General features: G+C 56.2%; 1 protein-coding gene across 1 annotated transcript; it reads left to right on the top strand.

The window, feature by feature from the left end:
* Window positions 1-10,141: 10,141 nt before the first annotated feature.
* On the top strand, window positions 10,142-12,310 carry VOLCADRAFT_90998 (uncharacterized protein; the record flags this gene model as incomplete). Its single annotated transcript, XM_002950590.1, has 1 exon — window positions 10,142-12,310. One exon carries the CDS (start codon window positions 10,142-10,144, stop codon window positions 12,308-12,310), a length of 2,169 nt encoding a protein of 722 aa, XP_002950636.1.

Genomic DNA, 12,310 nt, shown 5'->3' with positions numbered 1-12,310 from the left:
GGAGGTGCCCGCCGGCCCCGGCACCACCACCTGCGTTTTCCGGCGTACGAACGTGCGGGATGATACCGATCAGTCGTACATCCGTATCGTACGTACGACGATAACTAACGACGAGCACAATCCCCCGTGGGTTGAAGGGATAATAACAACTACTTGTGCGCCGACCTGCGCTGTGAGGCCCGTTTTGGACATTTCCCCCCCTTAGAGACATTTTCCGATCCGCCCAGTACAGTGAGTGGCCCCTATTGGGGAGAGGTTATTCAAGTTACAAGTTACAAGTTCCGCACACAAGTGCGGGTGTGTCCGTAAAAGCCGGGGGGGCCATGGTTATATTGGCTCGTATTATTGGTCAATGGTGATGAATGAAGGGATCGGTAATGACCCATGGGTCGGTCATGCCCCTAGATTACAGCCTGATTACAGTCCATTCCGTCCGGAACCACACACCTGTCACAACCCTAAACCAGTCTTTTAGTGGGTACTACCGAGCCGGCTGAAGGCATGTGCGTGTGCGTGTGCGTGTCGTTAGGTACCAATCAGTATTCTTTTCCTGATGTTTGTTTGATGCAGCGGCAGGCGATTTTCGTTCCCTCAAAAACAACCCACATCAAAAACACGTATGTACCTGTCGCGGTAAGGAACCAGATCCCTCTGATGCACTCACCCCTAAGCGGCCGTTCGTGTTTCCCCACCAACCCCCACCAACCACCCCTTCAAAACCGCCTACTGGTCAGTTCTTCAGCTTCTTGTACATTCTTTCCTTGGCAGCAGCTTCACTCGTTCACGTGGTTCGTCTTTCCCCCCACCGGCCCCGCGCCGTGGACTAAATCCAGTGTGGGCCTGTGGGCCCCCCCCCACACACACTTACAAGACTCAACCCCGCCCCAGCTGGAACCCCCCAGTCAACCCCCCGGGGTTCCAACTCGCCTTGATGGTTGTGTTGCTGCTGACCTGTACCACTGCCGTACCCCCCCGCTCCGTTTCATGTGGGAACAGCGGCCGCACGCGCACAGCCACCTTGATGTTATCTGCCTCCGACAGCTGGGCGGCGGCGCAGTTTGCAGTTTGTAGTTCAGGGGGGCATTTACAAGAGGATTCGGGAAACAGGAAACATGGTAAGGAGGAGGGGAGCGAGCAAGACAGGAATGCATAGTAAAAACATATGCAGGCTTTATTGCTGCTGGTAGTGGTGATGGTGATGGTGATGGTGTTATTCCCGCAGGAACGAAAAAAACAAAAGGAGATAGGGAGAGGGATTTTGAAACGTATGTACGGCAGGTAGAGGAACAAAAAGTGGTAGAGGAACGAAAAGCGCACGCCAGTGCGCTTGGCATGAATAAGAGGGTGTGAGGGACATCCGGCTATAAGCAGAAATCTTGGACTGGTCATGTTTCTGATTTCTAGCCTAGGATGTCCCGAAAACGCCATATACATATATAAGTGCAGCATGGAAAGCTGCTGCTGCTTGTTCCCTCGGTTCTTACATTGGTTGCCTGTACGGGCGGCCCTCCTCCAATGGTTGCTGACGTGGCCGTTCCCATTCTGCCCGTGGAAGCGAGGGGTGAGGGACGTGCGCTGGATGACGCGGGCCGCGGCCGGTTCAGGGGGTTCGAGATTAGTCCGGTGCTCATGGGGGAGCCATCGGCTGGAAGAGGACGCAGCCCGTCGAGGGGGGTGAGCGAGCTGCCGCGGGAGATCGGCGTGGGCGTGAATCCCGCGACAAGGCCGCTCACAGGCGGCGCGAACATAGTCTGTGGGGAGGTGCATAGGAGTATTCAAAGCGACGAAGGGTGCCGATGCGGCGACCAGGACATGCGATGGCATAGCACAGCCGCAAAGAGTTCTAAGGATTCTTTGTGGCGATATTAAGAGAAAGTGAGATTTATGGTGATGATTATGGTGTCCGGCAGGCTTAAAGGCACGGATGGTCACGAGCGGTCACGACGCCTTATAGTACTACGGGCAAGATGATCGGGATGAAGATGATACTCCGCATAATGCATGCTTACCTATGCCAGATTATGAGCGTGCACCCAGCCTCCAGCCTCAACCGCGTTCGTAAAGTTTAGGTAGCTGCGTGCCATGTCATCTAGATGCTTGTGTAAAAACCCAAAGCTCCCATTAAATATTGAAACAATAACAACACTGTTAGCATCACACTAAAAATATCATAGCTTCAATCCATTTGCAGAAAGTCAACCCAAAATAAAGAAAGCACTATCAAACGTGCGATATGCTTACAAAACGAAAAGCTTAGGGTGTATTTTGCAACAAGGGGCAAACGGAGGATGTGAGGAGTATAACGCGTACGACAGGAGGAGTTGGAAAACCCTGCGCAATGCAGCCTTCAAACTGCCTACAAGAATTGAAATTAATCCTATAAAAATGAAGCAATATAGGCAAATAGTTCTCAACGCGGTAACGGAATCGAAGCCTGTCGCGTGATGAGATGCGCGTTTGAAAGGGAACGAGCTCCGATCCAAATTGGGACACCAAATTGTTACACACCGAGTTGAGCGACGTAAGCCGACTAACACACAACGACAGCGCACAAAGTTGGATGTGATTATGAAGTCAGGCTTAAATAGTAAACAATGTACAGGATGAGGTCTATCTCCGTACAACTGATAACGTACAAATGCTCATCAGCATAAGGCGCTTGCTACCGAACGCAAGACTTTTACATACCCCCCTGCTTAACAAGCATCGGCCTAGATGCGAACAACACCACAAAGATGTCCTAGCCGTGCGTCTCTCCGATTCCCTGAACAAAATCGGTACCAGGCTAATGAGGGGAAGGGAACCGGAGTCAAGGCAAAACCTTCCCCGCATTGTATACCGGCCTGAATGGGACGCACACATCCTACAGCTTCCGGTACAGGAACCTGAATACATACAAACACGTTGAAGATACAAGACACCAAGTACTCTTACTGAAACCCTAAGATACACGAAGTACACGAAACACGCTTCAACTAACCGAAATGAAACAAGAGTCAAGACACTACTCGCTCACAACGTAGAACCCAAAGAACGTGCTAACGAAGGAACTCAACAACATGCTTGAATCCAGTGAAACACACACGTAGACACACACACACACACATTCACACACACACACACACACACACACACACACGACACACACACACGCACTGCGCTAGCTTGACACAAACTGCACTATCCGCGGGTCGTGCTCTGGTAACTTGGCACTGAACCAGGCACGCAGCGGTCTGACAGCGGTGATGAACGCAGTCCAGTTTGGGATTCTCAGGAAGGCACGAAGCGGTGGCAGGCTGCGAACGCCACCGTACGGTTCCATGACGGGTCACTTGAATGAGGTCCAAGGCTGGGGTCGCCAGGTAAGCATGAAGCGCTGGCAGGCTGCAGACATTGTCGTACGGCACCCAGGACGACTGGCCACGGACCACTGTACTAAGAACACGACAGAAGTTTTAGCATGCTTGCCATAGCCATGGCGAACGGCAGTAACGGTAGTGTCGGTGCTGTCGTATGGGGACTCCGGCATGATGGGAGCAGCAGTGGTGGCGGTGGCCCGTTGGGAAAGAGGGCTTTAGGGTTTTCCGGTTGTTCAGAATGTATTCGTTGGGTTCAGCAACTCACCACCAGCGTCCAACCAAATCTAGCGGAACAACGGCGCCACAACTTAGTTCCTGGTCAGCTCGCAAGTTGATATAATCACGTCAAGATGGGGGTCCACCTCCCAATTCAACTCCCCTCACAGACCGAGGAGTCGGCAGGCGGATTTGAACCCGAAATCTCCGGGAGCAGAAGCCAGGCCTTAACTTCTGCCAGCCACCTGCCTAGTGGCATGAATATCACGAAGTTGGGTATGGAGATCAGCCGCGATGGGGTGGGCGGGTGTGGGTAGCGGGGTGTTAAGAATGGCAGGGGTGGTGGTATGGAAACCGTAATTTGCGTAAAAGGGAGTGGTACCGGTGCTGGCGGGCGGTTTGCTGTTTTAGGCGGCTTCGGCAAGGTAGGTAGGGAAGGTAGGCAGCCCGGTTATCCTGCATGGGCTGAACGCATGCCCGTAGGATTTGCTCAATGGAGTGATGGGTACATTTGGTTTGGCCATCGGTTTGAGGGTGGTAGGCGGAGGAGAGATTGAGGGCGGTGCCGAGGTGTTCCCAGAAGATGCGCCAGAGATGTCGGCAGTGAAGCGGGGGTCGCGGTCAAAGACGACGATGGTGGGGAGGCCATGAAGACGGTAGACGTTGGCGAGGGCAAGGAGGGCGATGTCACGGGCGGTGGCTGATTTGTTGGTGGGAACGAAGTGGGCTTGTTTAGTGAACATATCGATGAAGGTGACAATGGCGGTGTAGGTGCGACCATCAAGGCCTTTGGAGGGCGGTAGGTCGGTGATGAGGTCCAGAGACACGTGTGTCCATGGTCGTGAAGGTGTAGGCATGTAGGAATGGAGGAGGCCAGGCGGAGGCTGGGCGAATGGCTTGGTGCGCTGGCAGGTGGGGCAGGATTGTACGAAGGTAGAGATTGTACGATTCATATGGGGCCACCAGTAGCAGGTGGAGATAGCGGCGAGGGTGCGATGATTTTAACCAGGGTGACCGGAGTAGGCAGCACCATGGACCTCGTGTAGGAGGCGACGGTAAAGGGCTAGGTCGGCGGGGGACGGCAATGCGGTTGGCGAAGTAGAAGAAGAGACCGTCCGGGGGCATTGGCGGTATGGTTTGATGGCGGCGGGTCGGTGGTGTAACCCGAACGGATGGCGGAGGTGAGACTGGGATCCGGAAGGACGTGGGAGGCGAGGGCAAAGCAGGCGTGGCGGAGTGTGTTGTTAGCGGGGATGTAGACCGGAAGAAGCACACTGCAGGGTGTCGTGGTCGGTGCACATTGTGAAATGGCAGCCTTCAACATAGCACCGAAACTTATGCACTGTGTGTGCGACAGCAAGCAGCTCGAGCTCGTGGATTGGATAGTTGGCTTCAAGACGGTTGAGCTTGCGGGATTTGAAGCCCACGGGATGGAGGGCGCTGTCTCACTCTTGGAGTACAACTGCACTGAGGCCGAGGATGGAGGGGGATATAATGAGGGCGGGGGTGGAGGTCAGGGCGTCATGAAGGGCATTAAAGGCGGCAACGGCGTCAGGTGACAGGGTCTTGGCGAACGGCTGGGGCCGTTTTGGTGAGCGTGGTAAGGGGTTGGGTGATGCGAGCATAGTCCTTGATGAAGCGACAGTAAAAACCTGTGAAACCCAGGAAGGCGCGAACATCGGTGATGGAGGTGGGGAATGGGGAAGTCGGTGAAAGGGAGGTGAGCTTGTCATGGTCTGTCGTGATGCCGTTGCGGAAGGTGATGAACCCGCAGAACTTGGTGGATGGTTGTGCGAACAACAACACTTGGTGAGGCGGACGTGGAGGTGGAGGTTCTGAAGGGTGCGAAGGACGGCTTCCACGTCGCGGCAATGGTCTTCGAAGGTGCGGAAGTAGATGAGGACGTCGTGACCGCGTCATGACCGCGCACTTGTTGCGGAAGGGGCGGAGGACCTCATTCATCAGGGGCATGAAGGCTCCGGAAAGGCTGAAGGGGAGAACATAAGCCATTCGTACAGACCGTACTTACACCGAACTCGGCGGGACAAAGATGGAAGCGGTTGATGAATTCGCTGGCTATGAAGTTGCGCGAGGCGCCGGAGTCGAGGAGGACTCAGGCAGGGTGGCCGGCAATGTTGGTGTTGAAGACGATGAGTGTGGAGGAGAGATCGGCGGCTGTCAGGCGGCCGAGAATAGGGGGTATGGGAACCTGTGAGGTGGGTGAGCTTTCGTCGACCGGTGGTAACGATGGGTGATGAAGACAGTGGTGCTGCCTGAGTGCTGGACGAGGAAGGGGTTGGGGAGGGGGAGGTGCTGGTAGAGTGGTGATGGAGGAAATGGTGGTGAGGCGAAGGGGGAAGTGAAGGGGAAGCGACACGGGAAGGCGGAGGCGGGTGTAGTGATGGGTGGCTGCAGGGTAAAGAGAGGCGGAGGGGTGGAAGCTGTGGAGGGTTGTGGGGCTGGGGCCGAGGGAGAGAAGGGTGCGATGAGACTGGCGATGTCGGAACGGGATGGCGGAGGCTGATTGGCGGTTGGGTATGTGAGGGGGGTCGGGCTGGAGAAGCGATGGGTGACGTGTCACATAAGGGAGGTAGGAGGACCCTCAACTCCCTGGCCCCGGTCATGAACCGTCCACTAGATGCTCAGCTCGCCCTGTTCGCCTTGATGCAGGGTTCAGGGCCACACGCCCTGCAGCACTACATCGCCGATTTCAGACGTCTAGTGGCGGGCGTCCCCTGGCTGTCACCAGATCGACCATGTCCTCTTCTTTGCCCTGGGATTACAGGGCAACCTGTGGGAGGAACTCTTCTCACACTTGCGCTGCGACGGCCCCAGCGGGTCAAGCTTCAGGACATGATGGACTTGGCGATCACCACTACGACGGGGCGAGACGCCGCCCATCGCCTGGGCCGTGCAGACTTCCAACTTCCACGACACCACGAGCACCGCCGGGACGACCTGATGGACACCGCCATCCTGGTCCGCCTACCCCGGGGCACTTGCGCGATCAATGTCCCAGCCTCCCTCCGCCAACAACGTCAGGATGCCGGACGGTGCCTGTAGTGCGGCGCTGAGGTCCACGACAAGCTCTCTTGTCCAGATGAGTCTGGACCAGAGAGCTCAGCAGTGGTGCCCTTTCGTGGACCCGCCCTCCCAACCGCTCATCCTCCCGCCCCGCCACCACCTCTCGAACCGCAAGCCGCTCCCCCGCCCGCTCCCCGACTCGCTGTACCGATCCAACAGCCGCCGCCGCGACAAAGACCGCGGCCGGCCCTTTCCCCGCGCCCGGGCAACCTAGGTATTCTCTTAATCTTCTTTGCCAGTTTTACGCTGTTCATGAGCCTTCGAGTTCGTTTGAATCGTACGAGCTCGCTGAGGCTTGTACATCATCATCAAGGTTAGCCTTACGTTCTTCACGTAGTCTAATAATCACTGTCAAAAATAGCAACAGCAGCTGTCCGGCACTTTATAGTGCACGGCTGCCGTGGAGCCTGGAGTACTATGAGACATAGGGCCCCATGGCAGGTACAACCTTCCTCAGATTGTGCTGGTTGCCTTCAGCTCAGCCCAAAATAACATTTGATAACCCAAGCAAGGATGTGTGCTGCTAAGAAATTAATTCAGATGAAGCCAGTCACATTTGCACCGAAACCAACAAAAAATATTTTCGATGTCATTACCTGTAAAGTGCACGTGGCTGCGTAAGGCTTTGTATAATGCTGGGCGTTTATGAATGCCATCTGATTGCTACCGGGCGAGGATCCCGTTTGTGTCAAAAGGGCTCCCTCCGCCTCATAGGGGCCCTAGCGGACATCTATATATTTTTATAAATTATAGCTGATGCAGCAGCAGCAGCAGCAAATTCTTACAACCTTTCTGGAGCTTCCCTGAGGTTGTACCAGGTAAGTGCCATTAATGTCTTGTGTTTGACCAGGAGAACAGCCTCCATCATGCTGACTGCGATGTACAGCAACTTTAGTCTCATGTTAATTCAAGTCACATTATTAGCACCGGCTGGAGGAATTGTGTAATCAAGGACCTCGCTGGTGCTCCATGCTGCTTGTATCGGGCATAGCTCCACATGATGCGCGTATTTCAAAGCTTGCCTGCCCATTTTAGGATACAAAGTTGGCACCTGAGGCCGTCGTTGCGTAAAAATGATGGTGCGCGCCTTTGTAGTTTTTTCGCTAACTTCTGTCTGAAGGGTATACATGCGCCCTTGCCCTTTAATCCTCATCACAAAAATAGTAGTAATTTATTTATGGTTAGCTCTTTCCTGCCTGACCGTCACCGCGTCCTCTCTGGTTGACGCTGCAGGTCGACGGAATGAGCCATTGCGAGGTCGCCGCGCAAAGTCCGGACGCAGCAGGCAACGAGGTGCGTATGAACCGGGGCCTAAGTGTCCAGCCCGAGGGCTTCCACCCTTTCAGCAATGCCTTTCGACACCGTTTCCCGCTGGTGCGCTTGCTGATGTTCGCCGCTGGTCTCCCTTATTCCCTGAACGAATAGCCTCCTGGGCTCTCAGGACTCGTTACCTAAATTGCGAACTAATTTGTATGCTAAAAGGAGGTGTTTGCTATTGTCATCTAAAGTCATTTTTAGGGGTAAGCAGCTAACCGATTTTTACAGCGTAGGCACGTAATTTTTTAGCCTGCTGCACCCGCCAGTGGCTTCCCATGGCTCCACTCCCTTCCACCCGACTCCCGAGAAATGTTACTAAACCCTTACCCACATTTGTTGACAGGCGGCGTCACCAACTTATCAAGGCCCAGGGGTGTCCCCAGAGCACCCAGGTGGGCAATGTGTGTGCGTGTTTTCTTACCGTGTAATTCCATGTGTCAGTGGCGGCCATGCCGCCGCTACGGTCGACAATTACTTGTGCTCTTGCGAAAATTATTCATAGGAAAATATCGCCGGCGTATAGAAAATCTGGGCAGCGCGTGTGATACTGTGCGTTCTTGTGCAAAACGGAGCTTCTAAGTTGACCCTAATAATCGGTTCTTGTTCGCGCAGCTGCACTATCTTTTCGATGCCTCAGACTGGCAATCATACATGACCACGTGTTCGCGCGCTTGAGTACACGCCGATTAGAAAAAATATAGTATGTGCACCTATACCACGTGCAGGGCGCATCGCCGATGAGCGAGAGTGCGTCCAGCACGTGAATTGGGATCTCACTCTCTTTTTTTCCTTGTAAGTGATCCAGTTAGGATACCACTTAAGTGCTTGGGCCCCAAACTGCATCGACGATGTTTCTCTTCGAATGCAGCAGCCCAGCGGCAGCCTTTTCAAAAGACCAGAAGTGCCGTTTTGCTTTCGTTGGGGGGTTTCCGGATGTGTTTTGCTTGCGGGCGGGCGGGAGAGGGCGATGGAGGTTCGTACCCGCATGGTTTAACCCAGGTCGCCATACGGAGATTTAAGAGATGATCACACCCGGTAACCCATGATATGGGGCAGCCCAAACGGAGATGCCATCGCTGACGCAATTATGTCATTTGTTATAGAGGTCAAAGCCGAGCCGTACGGTGTCGTCGAGCCGGCAGCGGCCTCACTGCAATGTACGATGATGTCATGTACGACCGCGGCCATGGCTGGGCAAAGGGTTAGGGGCTTGGCAAAAGCTTGGGAATTCAAATTTATGGAAGTAGGGTCTGGGTACGGGTAGAGGCAGATCGGGTTGTTTAGGGTGCAGGAACGCCGCAGGGCTGCGTTAAACGGTATCATTTTTTTGCGGAAAGCGCAGCATTAAAAAACCTCGGATATGTACGGAAGCACCGCGTCGCGTCCCACACGGATTCTTGCTTCCCCAATGTAAACTCCTCGCACGTGGCGACACAAAATAAAAGCCGTCCATGTCGCAAAACACGAAAAAGAGCAGATGAAGACGGCAGACTTTTCTGTGACAACGGTTAATGTACTTTGCGTGGGAATTCGTACGACCTGTGCCCCAGTACAGACATCGTACAACCGAAATGTCACAGACGGTTTCGATCTGCCGACGTCTGAGTTCTGACTATGCAATGCTTGCAAGGGAACAAAGCTTTCGTAAGATGTTTGCGTTCGTTACCAAGTATTCAGATCTAGGATCCGTACGACTATGTGCCGTGCAAGGCTTCGCCGGACTGTTTTAAGGCATCCCTGCTCCATTATTGTACTGCTGTACCGCCTTATTGCCAAGGGCTCTTTCCGCAGGTCATATTGCCGGTCATCTGCTCGGATGAGCGGATGCTTTGCCAAAGCATTATCTCTCTCTCCCCCTCTCTCGTCGCTGATACGAACACCTTCGACCGCTCCTGACGGAACTAGAAAATTCTCACTAATCCATAAACCTAAAATATCTGTCCTGCTTCCCCATCCTACTAATTTGGGGGAAACAATAACTTGAGTGGCTTGAAAGGCCTCCCGTCTCACGCCCTGCACATGCAGCGCGGCGCAGCAGTTACATCGCTCTCACGGCGCATGCCGCCTTCATATCATACATGCTGCCTTCATATCTTTGAATGTAGCACATAACAACACAATTTAATACATCCCTGTCGAAAGACAACCAACGTGACACAACGTCGATGGCTAAACCCGCATGCCGTACAGGCTCAGCGAAGCGTCAACGACGGCACAGAGAGCTGCACAATATCGGGTTTGCCACGCACCCTGTTGCAGCTGGCGCCGATTTAGTAAGCAACGAATCCCACGGCTCAGAAGGCGAAGGCTCCCATTTGGCTGCGGCAGCGTCAGGCTACGACAAGGGCGATGCGGGGTACGAAGGCGCGGAAGCAGCGGATCTCGAGGCAGCGGCGGCTCTCCTCGCGTCTGCTAATGGTACGCCCCGGTACGACGGACCGCTGGCGAAGCGCAAGCGTGGCCGGCCGCGCAAGCCCAAGACGTCGCTAGCAGCTGATAATGGCGCCAGCGTGAAACGCAAGCGCGGCCGGCCACCCAAGGATAAGGCGCTGGAAGGTGCGCTCCTGCTTGTGAAGCGCAAGCGTGGTCGACCAGCCAAGCCCAAGATGCTGTTAGCAGCTGATGACGTGAAGCGCAAGCGCGGCCGGCCACCAAAGCACAAGCTGCTATCGGCAGAAGGCACAGAAGCTCAAACAGAGGTAAACGCGGAGGCGGAGGCAGAGGCGGAGGCGGCAGCACCATCTGAAACACAGCAACAACAGCAAGGCGCGCCGCCAGAAAAGCGCAAGCGTGGGCGGCCACCGAAGAAACGGCGCGGAAGGCTGCCCAAGCCGAAGCAGGAGCACGGCGAGGGTGAAGTGAAAAGTACAAAAGAGGCGGCGGCCACTGAGATGGAGGAGGCTGCCGTTGAGGTAGTGGAGCGGCACCCTGAGGCTGGGGATGAAGCAGCAGCAGAGGGGGTGAAGATGGAGGCAGCACCGTCCGCCGCTCCGGAGGCCGCACAGCTCCTGAAGCGCCCTCGAGGCCGGCCGAGGAAGCGCATTCGAGGCCGTTGGCCGAGGAAGCCAGCAGAGGGCACCGAGGCGGAAGCCGACCTGGCGAAGGAGGAGGTGAGGGAGGAGGAAGCCGACAGTGCCGCTGGTGCTGCAAAGGCAGGAGAAGATGCAGTAACGGAGGAAGTGAAGGCAGCACCGCCGGCTGCTCAGGAAGCCGGTCAGCCGCAAAAGCGCGGGCGTGGGCGGCCACCGAAGAAACGCCGCGGACGGCCGCCCAAGCCGAAGCAGGAGAACGGCGAGGGCGGAGCGGCTTGGCCAGAATCTGTGGAAGCAGGTCCGTCGGCTGCTCCAGCGGCGCCGACGTCCACAAGCGTTGAGAACGAGACTGGCGAGCAGCTTCCCAAGGCTGCGGAGGCAGATCTAAAGGCAGAAGGCGTGTCGGAAGTGGAGGAGGCGCGGGCATCCGCTGCGCTCTTGTTACCGAAGCGCGGTCGCGGCAGGCCGCGGAAGCGCAAGCCCCCACCAGTGGAAGCCGTCCATGCCGGCCCCGATGGAACGGCGGCAGCAGCGGAGGCGAACGGGAAAGAGGGGGCGCCATCCACCGCTTCCGTACCTCCCAAGCGGGGCCGTGGCCGGCCTCCAAAGCGAAAGCCGCGGCCAGCTGATGAATCAGGCGCCGACGTGGATAAGGATACGGTAGAGGAGACGGTGGAGGGGGATTCTAGAGCAGCAGCGGTAGAAGCAACGGAGGCGGCGGGGCCATCGTCTGTGCTTGTATTGCCAAAGCGCGGTCGTGGCCGGCCGCGCAAGCGCCAGCTGCCGCCGCCACCTGACGGGGTCGATGTGGGCACTGCGGGGACGTCGGCAGCGGAGGCGACGAACGAGGCGGAGGCGGGGGACCCATCCGCGTCTCAAGCAGACGTTGAAGCCCCGCCGCCGCCTCAGAAGCGCGGTCGTGGCCGGCCGCGCAAGCACAAGCCGCGGCCGGCAGCGGCTGCTGGCGCGCACGTTGATCATCAAGGAGGTTTGGAAGCAACGGGGGCTGCGGTTGCAGTGGCGGTCGAGGTTGCAGTGGCGGTCGAGGTTGCAGTGGCGGTCAAGCGGAAGCGCGGTCGGCCGCCGAAGAACCCTAAGTCTCAAGCTGCTGCCACTCCAATGGCGACGACGGGGTTGCTGGTGACCACCGTCGGGGGTTTTGCGGCATCGGAGCCTGCAGTGAAGGATGAAGCTCAAGTGGAGCAGCACCCGCCAGGGCCTTCGTTCGAGGCGGCCGAGGAAGGCATTCCGACGCCGCCGAAGCGCCGACGAGGGAGCTCGCCAGCGGCCGTCGGCCCCTAA

Source organism: Volvox carteri (assembly GCF_000143455.1).
Source record: "Volvox carteri f. nagariensis unplaced genomic scaffold VOLCAscaffold_19, whole genome shotgun sequence".
NCBI classification, from domain to species: domain Eukaryota; kingdom Viridiplantae; phylum Chlorophyta; class Chlorophyceae; order Chlamydomonadales; family Volvocaceae; genus Volvox; species Volvox carteri.
The sequence above is the reverse complement of the archived record's forward strand: the minus strand, read 5'-3'. Positions and strand labels throughout refer to the sequence as shown.